General features: G+C 51.9%; 1 protein-coding gene across 4 annotated transcripts in view; it reads right to left on the bottom strand.

Annotated features, from left to right (window-relative positions):
* Positions 1–5,259, bottom strand: part of SPATA20 (spermatogenesis associated 20) — a 33,481-nt gene extending 28,222 nt beyond the window's left edge. Inside the window, exons 1-5 of one of the 4 annotated variants that reach the window (XM_044982206.1) lie at positions 5,110–5,259; positions 2,400–2,537; positions 1,674–1,738; positions 687–841; positions 385–528 (exon numbers count right to left, since the gene is read on the bottom strand). In XM_044982206.1, coding sequence (XP_044838141.1) covers positions 385–528; positions 687–841; positions 1,674–1,738; positions 2,400–2,537; positions 5,110–5,192 — 585 coding nt within the window. In that variant the 5' untranslated portion in view covers positions 5,193–5,259. The other 3 variants (XM_044982208.1, XM_044982207.1, XM_044982209.1) reach the window with 3 other exon arrangements.
* Positions 5,260–14,416: the final 9,157 nt, after the last annotated feature.

Here is a 14,416-nt window from a genome sequence, read left to right as displayed (position 1 = left end):
TGTTAGTCAAATCCAGATTCTGTCTTCAGGCCCCAGTCCAGTTCTTTGGTCCAGCACCCAATGATTCCTCTCCCCAGATAAATTCTAATCAATCTCTAACCCATCCAGAGCTCTGTGCCTCTCCCCTATGCAGAGTCCATCAGCCGGTGTTTTTTCTCACTAACTGGCCACTCTCTTTTCCCCACATCCAGTTCGCTTGTCCCCCAAACACACGTCCCCACTATCCCAACTCCAAATCCAATTTTCCCCATCAACCCTCCAAATCAAACAATAAGTGCTAATAGCAAAGGCTAGTCCACTTCCCTGTCCCAGGTTTCTGTGCTGTATTTTTCTGATGAGGACCCAAAAACCTACCACAAAATCTCAGGCAGCAAAAATGTATACCTGATCGGCAATTCGGAGCAGCACTGTTCGAAAGCCGACTTGGTAAATTCCGTCTTCAGGAGGGAAATACGTCCCACCTATGAAGGGTTTGAGGTCAGGCGTCAGCCACACACTCATTGGCCAGCCCCCTCCACTGCTGGTAGCCTACAAGAAAAACCATGGATAAGTGATCATCTCTCGGCCATCCCTTGGTATCATAATGTGTGTGTCTAACCCAGGGATGGTGGAGAGGTTCTCTCCACACCTCTTGTCATGCATTTCCCCTTTCTTGTCATTGTCCCACGTCAGACCCACCTCCTCACCTGCACAAAGGTCATGTAAACTTTATCCACATCTGGCCTCTCTTCACGATCCACTTTTATGCACACAAAGTTGTCGTTCAGAATCTTGCCGATCTCTTTGTTCTTGAAGGACTCCTGCTCCATCACGTGGCACCAGTGGCAGGTGGAATAGCCGACTGAAAACAAACACTGTCAATTAAAGAAAGGTTCCAAGCTGAATACTGGGACAAATGTCCTACTGATGAAATCTATTCACTGTGGAATACTCTCCCAAGGGGATCCCCATTGAATGGGACAGTTACAAATCGGATTGCAGAGTAAACTGCAGGGAATGAGTCTGCATTGGGGAATGCAGGTTAGGTCACTGTGTCATTTCCATCTCTAACCCCTATGATTTTGCCCCATAGACTCTTGTAAACAAGAAGGAGCCTACTGGATAATAACATAAGAATGGCCATAATGGATCACATCAAAGGTCCATCTTGCTTAGGTATCCCATCTTCCGACAGTGGCCAACGCCTGGTGCTTCAGAGGGAATGAACAGAACAGGGAATCATCAAGCGATCCGTCCCCTGTCGCCCATTCCCAGCTTCTGGCAAACAGTGGCTAGGGACTCTTCAGAGCATAGTTTTGCCCAACTTAAACTAGTGTCCATTTAAGGACTAGTCTATATGTGGGAATTAACCAGAATTGATCATGCTTAATCCATTTTGGAGGTGGATTAAGCAAAACCTGAAAACAGCACTCTTGTTCTGGATTAAGAGTGTCCACACAAAATGGTATTCAGGAACAGCTATAGTTATTTAAATTCAGATCCTATCTTATTCTGGAATAACCTCTGTGTAGACAAACCCTAAAACTATCTGATCCTCTCATGCTGATAAGTAGTACAAGGTTATCAGGCAATCGTCTCAAAGAATCTCCATGCCATTCACACACCGGCTTGGCCTAGGGTGTAATTTACATAACCATGCATGGGAAAGCTCAGTGCATTTGCTCTTGGGTTACCTGACAGAAATATCAGCTTGTTTTCTTTCTTTGCTTTATCAAAGGCTTCCTGGCCCCATGGGTACCTGGGAGGAAAGAAAGAAAGGGGCTTCTGCCATGAGGGCTGCTGGGTTTTATAATGATGTATTTTACACTGGCTGAGGACCTGTTATAAGATGGGAGGCAATCAGTGTGCTCGTTGTGGACAATCAAGTCCTATTCAGGGCTCTGGCCTGTAACACATGGTCACCTCCTGCCCCACAAATCTGAGCAAACACGACACGAAGGGAAGAACTCCATAGCCTCAGGGTGACACACACAACCCCATAGCATCAGGGTGATCCCCCCCCCCACACACACACACAAAGAAGTCCCTAATAGAAAACTCTGGCTATCAGCTTATCAAGCAGGTGCTTGGGGCGGCAACTCGGGAGTGGGGCGGCACTTTCAGGGATTCGGCGGAGGGTCCCTCACTCCCGCTCGGAGCGAAGGACCTCCTGCTGAATTGCCGCAGATCGCGATCGCGGCTTTTTTTTTTTTTTTTTTGGCTGCTTGGGGCGGCAAAACCCCTGGAGCCGGCCCTGCTGGCTATACATTTAAGCCAGTGGTGGGCAACCTGTGGCTCGCAGGCCATACGGTGCCCACCACTGATCTAAACTGTGCTGCCGCCCATCCCAGATCCCATGGACCCTACCCAGCGTCACTGTTGGTAAAAATGAAAGGGAAGAGGGGAAGGCTCTCTCTCACCAGTCCACCGGATTGTGGGCATGCTGGAGGAGGTAGGGAGACTTCTCGTTAATCAGACGGTTGGTGTAACGATGGATGCTAGGTCGGCTGCTTTTCCCTCCTGTGGCCATGGCCGGGCCCCCTCTCAGAAACACAGTCCTGTGACAAGGAACACAAAGGTTTGTTAGCATCACTCATCCCTGAAGTCGAGTAAGACACCAAAGTCCCAAGAACTGCTAAGGACTGGATCAGCATGTGGCCCAGGCTTCTTGAGGTCCCTGTACCCGCCCGGAGTGATCCCCGGTGGGCTGGCTGCGGCAGCGTGGTCAGTCTGTATCTGGGAATGCTGCCGGTTCCTCACCGCAAACCCAAGGCTGGAATCATGAGCTGTGCCACTAACCTCTTGGGTTACCTCAGGGGTCTGGGTGGAGGTGACTTAGGCCCCGCCAGCACAAAGCTAGCTCAAGCACGCCCCCAGTGGGCAGGGGAAGGAGTGTTAATGCTGCCATTGTGATGCGGGAGCTGTGTCATAGCCCAGCTGAGAGCGGCTCCTACAGCCTAAGTGCACAGCTGCAGCAGGGGAGGGCTGTGTCCTCTCCCTCCAGCCAAACACCACCTCCTTAGCCATACCCCAGAAGGCTACCTGCTCAGCATACACCCGGCTCTTCTCCCTGCAGCCCCCAGCCCGACAGGTATGCTGCTCCTTTGAGCACACTCCAAAACGCTTCCCTTTCAGTCCAACACAGACCATCCACCTATATAACGCTCAGAACTGCCACCTCATTCTGCCGCAGGTACCTGTACTCATTCCCACAGTATGTGAGTGCCTCACAACACCCCTGCGAGGTAGGGAACAGTTATCTTCCCCACTCTTCCAGCTGGGGAACCAAGGCACAGAAAGGCAAAGTGACTCACCCCAAGTTACACACGGGGGGGTAGGCAACTGAACCCAGGTCTCCAAAGTCTCCAGCCAGTGTCCCAACCTGGACCGACCACACACACAACCTCCTAGCACCCCAAGGAAACTCAGCCCTCAGGATCCTCTGTGCTGAACCCCTCCCCCCAAAAAATAACTCTCCTTTTACCTCCTAACTGTACCCACAGACCTTAAAAGGCCTCACAGCCACAGCCTTGACTCACTTCACAAGGAGACCAGCAACAGAGACTTTACATTTACACAGCTCCAAAACATGCCAGATGTTCCTCACACTGATCCAGAGACAAGGTCTCTCCTCCGAGTTCCCAACCTAAATAGGCTTGAAGCCAACAAAGGATAGGAAGTAACATACACAAGTAATTCAGTGAGCCGGGTGGGGTCACCTTGTCTCTTGGGTCCCACACTTTTTGTGGGGCTCATCTTTTCTCACTCACTTGCCATCATTTTGGAGGAGACCAAGGACCTGGTGGGCCTTGTGAATGGAGTAACTCCTAAAATGGGACATGAAGGAGGAGGAGAGGATGGAGACAGGGTGGAGCAGGTCCAGAAGGGGGTTCCAGGTGGAGGGGGGGGGGGATGTGGGAGACAGAGCAAAGACAAGAGCGAGCGAAGGGAATGAAGGGGAAGGTTGACTACAAAGCTTGGGCCAAGAGAAGACAAACAGGTAGAGTAGACCCTTATCCGGGAGATTAGTATGGAGTGATCCTGACATTACACAGCTTCTGGGATCAGCTCCAAAGACTGCAACCCACAAAAAATCAATGCTGCAGCAGACAGATGTACAGGCATCAGCACGGCATCGAACATCCTAACAGGGAGGAATGGGGCTCAGATTCAGGGACAGGCAGCTGATCTCTCCCTGGTCATTACCAATCTGAACAGGGATCAGTGGCAGGCTGAACAAACACATCACCCCCAGGAGCAATATTGGGTCAGATCTAGCTGTAGAGAACACTTACTCTCATACTGCGATGAAGGGAACGTCTCAGTCCTAGGGGTGGCCAAGGGGAATAGGGCTATACTGGGGCTGGTGATTTTTCTTGACTGGCAGTAGGACAGATAAGGAACCTTGTATAACCTCCACCCATTCCGTTTGTTGAATCCCCCAGTTGTCTCTTGTCATGCACTTAACGTGTAGCGTTTACACGACAGGCCTCCTAGGGGCTGCCAGATTCAGAATACAAATCATGCCTCATAATAGCAGCAGCAGACAGGACAACACTCTTGGGTGTGGCAGAAATTCTCTCTGGGCCAGACTAGGGGGAGCAAAGAGATCATAAACTGTCAGCGTCAGGGACAGACAGAGGAGGCTGCCGGGCTGGACAGATGACTTCCCCCAATGGATCAATACCAATAACAGACAAGGGGCTCCTCCGCCTGGGGCAGACAACATCTCCCTGGGCTCAGTATCCTGGACAGAGAGTGGGTCAGACAGAACCAGCCAAGTGTCAGTAGCAGCAGCAACCCACCAAAACACAGAGCCACACCTTCTCCCCGCCTTTCTTCGGGGCTGGATCAAAGACAAGCCAGGGCATCTCACTGGGCCAGAGAACCACACGCCCCCTTGGGACAGCGCCAGACCGGGGGGCGGATCCCATGAGGGTCAGACAGAGCAGCCTCCCTCCCCCAATCCTGGGGGATCCCCCTGGGGCTGACAGAACCACCCCCTTCCCTTGGCTCAGTCCCGGGAGGGCTGCTCCCCTCGGGGCTCCTGTGGGGCTGTGACATGTCAGCGGTGTCTCCGGTTCCCGGACCGGCTCCGACCGGGCTGTTCCCTGGGCTCGGCCCCGGTACCTGCGAGTCCAGGCGGCTCGGTTCGGCCCGGCCCGGCGGGACAGCAGGCAGCAGCAGCGGCGGAGGAGTGGGGCGGAGATCATGGCCGCCGCCAGCGACCCACTCCCGGGCTCGGGCTGCGGGGAGCAGGGGAGGCCGGCAGGGGGCGGCAGCGGCTGCCCAGCAAGAGGAGCGGCCGGACAGCCCCGGGCCCACGGGGCGGGACAGGCGCGCTGCGCCGGGGAGGAGGAGCCGAGGCGTGGCTAAGGCTTCCGCCTGCCCGCGCTCCGGGGGTGGCCCTGGCTCTGAGTCCCCAGGACGGGGGTGACGCTGGCTCAGGCTTGGGGGGTGACTGGGGCTGAGTCCCCAGGACAGGGGTGACCCTGACTCAGGCTTGGGGGGTGACTGGGGCTGAGTCCCCAGGACAGGGGTGACCCTGGCTCAGGCTCTGGGGGTGACTGTTTCTGAGTCCCCAGGACGGGGCTAACCCTGGCTCTGGGTCTGAGTCCTGGGCCGAGGCCGCTGCAGGCCTGAATCCCACAAGACCCTGCTAGGCTTTGGGATTTGTGCCCCTCTTTGCAGTCCTGTATTCAGGTTGGGCCAGGGCCCCCGCCTTTGCTCCCGGGAAGAGTCAGATCCCCCGTTACAGGACTACATGCCAACACCCCTGTCTCTGAAACTGGTCTCTCAGTGAAATTAATAGGCACCAGGTTTAAAACAAACAAAAGGAAGTACTTCATGCAACACAAAGTCAACCTGTGGAACTCATTGCCAGGGGATGTTGTGAAGACAAAAGTATATTTGGGTTCAAAAAAGAATTAGATAAGTCCATGAAGGTTAAGTCCATCATAGGCTGATAGTCAAAGTGATACAACCCCATGCTCTGGGTGTCCCTAAACCTCTGACTGCTACAAGCTGGGACTGGGTGACAGGTGATGGGTCACTAGATAAATTGCCATTCTTAGGTCATCCCTGCTGGAATACAGGGCACAGCAAAGCCTACACTGGATACCGCTCTTGGGACATTAGGCATCAAATAAGGGAACGGTGATCATCCTGCACTGCACACAGTCAAAGTCCCTGCCAGTATTGCCAACACCAGGCATTCAAAAAGCATGAGTCAGAGCTCCCCAAACCAGGAGATTAAAAACAATAATAAAACTGGGGGCTCTTTATTCGCCTTCTGGGCTTTGAACCTTTAAGGAGGGGTGTCACATTTTCCAGTTTTTCTCTGTATCCATGAGAGAGAGAAGCATCCATTTTTTAAGAATGAAAGCTGAGATTCATGTGACTCCAGGAGCTGGGGCTTTCAGAAAAATGCCAAATATCATGAGATGATAAAAATCATGAGAGTTGGTGATAGTCCACAATGTCTATTCTAGCCACCACCTCTCCTCACCTGAGTGGGGGAAAAGGTGTGTCCTAATCACATGCTAGCTAACATGGAGTAACTAACATCAGGTGAAAACCTAGAGAAGACAAGGCAGTGTGTAGTTTTCACATGTTAGCAACTCAAAGTAAACACTGGGGGAGCATGGGTTTATCACTGGTGTTAACATGGTGTTAACACTACAACTGCCTTGTCTTCCTAGGATTTTACCTCGTGTTAGTTACCTCTTGTGAGCCAGCACGAGGTAAGTACACACCTTTTTTCCTGGTGAAAAAAAGGCCACATTATCCCCCAATAGGATTTTTTTCCCTTTTCCTCTATCCTTCCCCAAGTCCCTAGTGCCTCTGTGCCCTTATGCTGGTGGTTGTAGCCAAAAAGAGCTGCCACCACCACCATCTGCTACCCCCCCTCTCCCCCAGTGTAGATGGCTGCCTGCCCATATGTGAGTGGAGCCAATTTCCCCATTCCTGCACAAGCCGCATAAAACACCACTGATCCTTCAACACGGCTTGATCAGGTTAGGCCAACGTGTCAGAATGACTGTAGGCGACTCCCCCTGCTCCTCCTTAGTGACTCTGAAATCATCAGGATCTGTCTGTGCCAGATCACTTCAAAATAGCCTGTTCTTGATCTGTGGCATTCCAGTGACTGAAACCTTCTGCAGAAGGCTAAGTGGTTTTATCATCTACCATAAGCAACGGAGGCCAATTTCATCCTTTGTGTAACTCCAGTGTAGTCTGATCAGATGGAGAACAACCATTAACTCAATGGAGCTAAACACCAGGGATACATTTGTCCTGGAGGCTGCAGTGTCGTAGGATGTTTCCTTTCAGAGTGAATATTCGGCCCCTATCAGTTTATATTCACCCACACGGTACATTTTGACTGAAGAGAACAGAGTAGCCCTTGTCTATGTAATTTCTTTACTTTTCCTGTGGGCAGCGAACTCTAATGGATCTCTTGTGTGAGCCCTTCTGCCTTTGCTGTTTCCTTCCTTGGTGGAGCAGCAGATTCTAGTTTTAGACAACTGAAGTGGGGATTTTCAAAAGGACCTTAAGCCTTGGTGCTACTACAGCATCACCCCATGGTGTAGCTTGATTGTTCCTGTTAACTCAACTCCCAGTCACACACAAATCCCTCACCCATGTGCAGTAGTGCCAGTAACGTGACTAGGCCATCACAACTGGAGGTATGGGACAGCCCTCACAAGCTTGTCTTCACTCCAAAGTTAACTCCTGTTATAACTCAAGTGTTGCCCCCTAATTTGCGTCACTTTAACACACAGAAGCCCTTGAGGCAATGGTACCACTGCATTTGAGCTAAGTTGGATGGGCCCATCGCGGGTATAGGCTAAAGCTGGAGCCAGCACCTACGTGTCAGCGCTAACACAACCATTCTAGGGTGGTTGCTGACTAGCTCCATTAAAGTGCCACTAGTCCTCCAATGCCTTCCCACAATTCCCACCCCCACCCCACCCCGTACGCAGAGAGGACAGATGACTTCTCCCACAGTTCACTGGGAAAGAAGCCACAGAGTGGCTCCGCTTTCTGCAGGCCAAAGAACTGTGGGCTATGACCCCAGAAGTCTTAATGACTCACATAAGCGAGTGCAGCGCCAGCAGGGACATAGTGTTAATTCAAAAGAAATAAGAATGGTTATACTGGGTCAGACCAAAGGTCCATCTAGCCCAATATCCTGTCTTCTGTAGTGCCAGGTGCTTCAGAGGGAATGAACAGAACAGATAATCAAGTGATCCATCCCCCGTCGTAGCATGGCTGCTCTCGCTCAAGTTCAGCTAACTCGACAGAAGTAACCTGAGCGTTGATAACTCAAGATAACTTGATATCAGTGGGAGTCAGGCATGTAGGTGCCTTTGAAAATCCCATAAGGTGCCTAGCTGCCTCTTTAGGTGCCTAAATAGCTTTAAACAGCTGGCCCTTAACTTCTCTGATTCATTTATAAAATGGGGATCATGATGGTGACCCACCTTTGTGCAGTGCTTTGAGATCTATGGATGAAAAACCACTCAATAAATACTAAGTATTATTATTTATGAGTCCTTCATTGTCCTGAAGGCCAGGGAGCAATGAACAGTCTGACCTAGTCCCTCTTAGGTTTGGTATCCAGATCAGGATGCCCTGGAATCCAAGGTCTTTTGGGAAACCAATGGAGAACTATGTTCTTGTCTATGAGTTCACAGTACGGCCCAAGATATGTATTTGCCTCCTCTGGATGCTCATAATGGACTGCAACATGAATTATGCACATGCAGAACAGCTCCCAACCATTTGCACTTACTCCTCAGTTACAATAATTTGGTGTTTCACCCAGAGAAAAAATGAGGATATATTAATAAAATTCATCCAGGACGTGAGAGAGGACAATCTGCCAGAAACTGGAGTGCAGCAGTATAGAGCATTTCACACCCTACATCACATCACATGCCAGTTGCGTGTGGCTGGTTCCTCGTCATTTGTAGTTCCACGCTGGACGGAGGCCCAGCACTCGCTTGTCATCACGCCTAGAAAAATAACAAGGCTTGATGGGTTTGTTGTGCCTTTTTTCCCTGGCCAGTATCAGCTTTTCTGAACCAAGGAGGTTGCTCCACTCCAGGCTCTTTCTGCAGCTGCCTTACTATTCAATTAACTGCTCGGCATTGATCTGCTTTTACGTGCCACTGGGTAACCTGCACACCTGCACACCCCCTTGCCCACTCACACCAAAGAGAAGGACTGGGCCACATTAACCTCCCCCTGCCTTGTTAGCTCTTGAGCATCGATTTCCTATTTGTGCAGCGGTGAGGAGAAAAAAGACGCCTGCGAAAGCACAATGCTGTCCTTTTACTGGCGTTTATTAATGATACTGTGGGAGGCAAAGCACATTTTTGCTAAGGGGGTTGATTCAGTGCTGCGATGGATTGGCTTCCCTCCCCCCCGCCGAGTCCATGTTTGTTTGCTGCAGGATGTGAAGAGAAGATGGTCTTAAATATTTGTTGTCATGAAGGTATGAAACAAGCAGCGTTGCTTGGTAATTGCCAGATGAGTGATCATTCCCCCAAACCCCAGCGTCAGCGCCTTGGTGAGCTGATTTGAATTTCCAAATGCTTGGAGTCTGACAGGTACGATGTAGCTGCAGGGCCCGGAGCACAGGAAGCCTGACTAAATTGATTACCTGCTAAACCCAGGTAGATTGTTTCTGTTTTGTTCCTGCTGTGCCTTTTGAAGTGGGGAGGGAGGGGTGTTATGTAACGTACAGGAAAAGCTTTTGCAGCAAAAAAGATCCACATGCAAAGCAGATTTCAGGACTGCAAAGGCAGGCCCCTTTGAGAGCTGGAAGAATATATGACATTCACTTCTTCCCCACGGGATGGCTTTTTTTTTTTTTTGCTTTATGTCTTGGCTTGATTGTTACTAAAAGATCAGCTATAACAACTTGTTGCACTGACTTCTTTTCTCTGAAGCCATGTCAGCTTTCCCCCTCACCCCTCCATCTTGACCCCTTAAGAGAGGAGACTTCAGGATCTGTGTTCATTCATGGTTAGCAGTCCACCACCGCTTGCTGTGCTCTGCCCCCCTGCCATGGAGGGCCCATTCCAGCCTTGGGTAACAAGGGAGGTCAGGGTCTGTGTTGGTTCAAATCTGCCCTAGAAGAAGCCTTTGCGCGGAGCCCCCTGGCCACCCCTGTGCCTAGGACCTGGACATGCTGGCCGCTTCCAAGAGCCGTGCAGACCCAGGGCAGGCAGGGAGCCTGCCTTAGCCTCGCTGCGCCGCCAACCAGGAACTGCCTGAGGTAAGCGCCGCCTGACTGAAGCCTGAACCCCGAACCTCCTCCCATACTCCAACCCCATGCCCCAGGTTGGAGACCCATCCTGCACCCCAATCCCCTGCTCCAGCTCGAGTCCCTCCTGCACCCTAATGCCCTCCCAGAGCCCGCACCCCATACCTCCTCCTGCACCCCAAATCCCTGTCCCAGCACTGAGCCCCCTCCTACACTCCAAACCTCTCATCCCCAGCCCCACCCCAGAGCCAGCACCCCCTCCTGCACCCCAACCCCCTGCCTTAGTCCTGAGCCCCTCTCCTGCACTCCAAACCCCTCATCCCCAGCTCCACCCCGGAGCCTGCACCCCCTCCTGCACCCCCAAACCCCTGCCCTCCCCTCAGCCCGCAGCCCCCCTCCCGCATTCCAAACCCCTCATCTCCGGCCCAGCCCCACCCCAGAGCCCACACGCCCAGTCAGAGCCCTCACCCCCTCCTACACCCCAACCTCCTACCCCAGCCCAGAGCCCCCTCCTGCATCCTGAACCCCTCATTTCTGGCCCCACCCAGAGCCTGCACCCCCAGCTGGACCCCTCAGCCCCTTCCACCCCCCAACCCACTGCCCAAGCCCAGTGAAAGTGAATGAGGGTGGGGAAGAGTGAGCGATGGAGGGAGGGGGGATGGAGTGAGTGGGGGCAGGGCCTCAGAGAAGGGGTGGGGCAGGGCAAGGGGGTTCGGTTTTGTGCAATTAGAAAGTTGGCAACCCTATAAGGTAACTATATTGAACGTCTGCTTTATGGACTGGAAGTAAAAGTTGATCACCAGGGGATAATGGATCTCAGTGGTAGCCCATTCAAGCAGGAGGGAGTTGTCTCCCTGCCCTGGTTAGCCACTGATGTAATACCAGGCTCAATTGTCTAGTCTTGTTCCACCCTAAGACTTTCAATAAAAAACCATCAGAGACAACCGCAAACAATGAAAATCGCTTGGAGGTAAAAAAAGGAACATTACAACAGATGGGGGATCAGCCTGGCTCTGGAAAAAGACAAAAGACTGTATCAGTATAACACAGGGTGGGGAAAGGCCTCTGGATCCATTCACTGAGCAGACATTGGGAGTGGGGGGCAGCGTGCTGGATTGGATACTAGTTCCCGGGAAGCCAGCTAGCCAGCCCTGCAACAGCCTGAACTTTGAGGGGAAAGCCTAATGTATGAGCTAGGAAAGGTAACTGTTAGTAAGTGTAGACCCAGTTTGCGTTCGGTGATTTTGTTTTGTATTGTAACCATTTGTTTCCATCCGTCACACTTGTTTCTAGGAGAATCGCTATCCTTCCGCAAATCAACCTTCTTTTGTTTTATTACAAGGGCTGTGTGTTGGGGGTGGGGGGTGGTAAGGTAAAACTGGCTCACTGAGAGACACTGCTCCTTTGGGGCAGGGGATGTGGGATTTCTGTGAGTAGCCAGTGGTAGGGACTAGCTATCTCAGGGACTGGGCTGCAGGTATTGTTAACCTGCAAGGCGAACTCACGGCTGGCGTAACCCGGAGGAGAGTGGTCGAGGGGCTGACAGGCTTAGGGAGCGGATTCCCTCTAGCTGGAGGCAGGGGGTGACAAGGTGACTCGGGCCTGGGGACCCCATGAAATGTCACACACACAAGTGGGATCTGATTTCGTCTTGGAAGGAATATTGTGCTTTCCATCTAGATGACATTAAACAGCCCCTCATGCTACCCAGTCGCTTTTGCCCCTCTCGCGCGCTATCACTGCCTTCGAGATGGGGGAGCCCAGTCTGGGCCTGCTTCCAGGCCGTACATGGTGGCCTCTCTGGCTCAATGTAAAGGCCGCCTGGTCAGACGGCTGTAGCTGAGACTGCCTGTGAGCTGACAGCTGTTAGCCATGTTTATTGTTCCATCGGAATAGATGGAGTTGACATGCCCACGTCCCCCATGCAGGCAAACAACAAACCATCTCCAAAGAGCTGCCAAGGGAACGTAGCTCGGCAAGACAGCGAATGGCAGAAATACACCCCGAGCGAAGCCAGATCTGAAATCCCCTGTCTGCTCCACGAGCAGAGGATCTGCAGGCCAGCAGTGAGCAGGATGCTCCTCGTAAGGACCTCGCAGAGGCCTGGCTCAGTCAGAAACAATTCTTGTCCTTCAGAGCTCAAGGCAGCAAGTCCCTGGCTCATTCTTTTAAAGAGGCAGTCTCCTTTGCTTTGACACTGGAACTTCTCAGACTCACCGAGAAGGCCTAGCAAAAGATTCCAGGGGGGTGCAAGCAGCAGCTGAGCACTGCTGAGAGGTCAGGCAGACTGGGAGTAATGCCGTGCTGGAGAGAGCTCCAGGGTGGGAGGAGGATGTTCACAACTGGAGGGGAGAAGCAGAAGGGCATTTCTCAGGAATGGGGAGTAGAAAGCCCACAGCTCTGGTAAAAGAAAAGATCAGCAGTGAGATTCTCCTCCCTGCTCCAGACTCTATGTGCCTCTGCACTGCTATGCATGAGCCAGAAACAGCCCTGCAAATGGCTGGGGAGAAATGTCCCTGGTACAGCCACTGTAAGCATCTCTACGCGCTGGTTCCCTTCCCAGGCCTGGTGCAGGGGATATCCCAGGAACATGGGGTGTTGCTCATTGCACCAGGGAGTCTAGGTTGCAGCAGCCCAGAGGCTGCCCAAGGTGGAACCCCAACTGCTCTAATTTACACCAAGGACCATTTTGTCCCTTGTAGCAGGTCAGAATGGGGAGGGTGCAAAAGTGGCTGAAAGCCTCCTGGAGGCACAGCAGAGACTCTCATCCCAGATATGGGGAGCAAGATGCAGGAGTTCTGGGAGGAAACCAACATCTCAGTGACAGATGCTTTATAAATCCATCCAGGCACATGCATGGCTCCCATCACCATAGTGTCAACGGGCCTGATTCCCCACTGCCCTGCCCTTCGTGTGGCATTTACACTAGCATGAAGTGGGTGAGAAATGCTGGCAAATCAGAATGGCAGCATTGTAAACCCACTTGGCAATGGTGTAAATGATGACCCAAGGTGCAAGGCAAGTGTGAATGCCAGAGATAGGGCAGCTATCAAGATAGGGATGGGTCTGGATCCAGAGGCCAGGCATTGCTGTGACGGGCAGACAGTAAAAGACACAAAAGGGGGAAGCAAAGCCTTCTTCAAACTTAGGAAGGGAAATAAAGGGTAAAGCCCAGACCAATTTTCTTGGAAGTCAGAAGCCCCACAGCGAAATACACTAGAATGTTTTATTGTTTTATAGTCAGTTCATGTTTTCCTAAGTTCGGTTATAGCCACGAAGTCTCCATTACTGTGCTGCTACTGCTGCCGCTTTAGAGAAGTGTTAACCGTATGCACTAAAGAGCTAACAATTGCATGGCAACTCCCCCTTCCTTGTCCGGTCACCCCTCCCTCTGCTGTGTTAGTGCCTCAGAGTCATCCCCTCCCTCTGCACCGGGGTCTAAGGGAGTTGGCATGGAGTCCTCAAAGTAACGACACAGCTGGATATTAACCTCACCCTGTCCCCACCCTACAATCCCAGGTCATTAGCCCCTCCTCCCCCATTCCACTGTATTTCCCACCCAGCACAGCAGTCCTGGCTTTGACTGGCTGAACTGGGATCCAGTAGCTGAAGCTATCCAGGCCAGTGTGGGTTGTCTCAGAAGGATTTTGTCTCTTGCTGAGTTTAAGGGAGATGGGGTCAGGCTGTGAGGATCTGCACCAAGGCCAATGAACACATGGGGAACATCCACAAAGGATCAGCATTCCAGAGGTCAGCACCCGCTGGAGAACAGTACAGATGACGGCATCAGCAGAAAAGGTTTCCAAAGACCAGCACCCAAGCAGAGTAACATCCAGGTGACAGCAGCAGAGAAACAGGGTTCCCAAGAGTGACACCCAGATGTGGGGGAGGAAGACATCTGGATAAGGCAGGCAGAGAAGAGGGTCCCAAACATTAGCATCCAAACAGAGGAACATATGGGTGACAGCAGGAGAGGAAGAGGATTCTTGGGATCAGAGTTCAATCGTCCCTAGGTCCATGGGGAAAAACATACAGGTGAATAGCAGAGGAAACAACGAGGAGTCTAGTGGCAACTTAAAGACTAACAGATTTATCTGGGCATAAGCTTTTGGGGGTAAAAAAACTTCTTCAGATGCATGGAGTGAAAATTACAGATGCAGG

This window comes from Mauremys mutica, chromosome 12 (assembly GCF_020497125.1).
Source record: "Mauremys mutica isolate MM-2020 ecotype Southern chromosome 12, ASM2049712v1, whole genome shotgun sequence".
Classification (NCBI taxonomy): domain Eukaryota; kingdom Metazoa; phylum Chordata; order Testudines; family Geoemydidae; genus Mauremys; species Mauremys mutica.
Note: the sequence above shows the minus strand (reverse complement) of the source record. Positions and strands in the feature narration are given on the sequence as shown.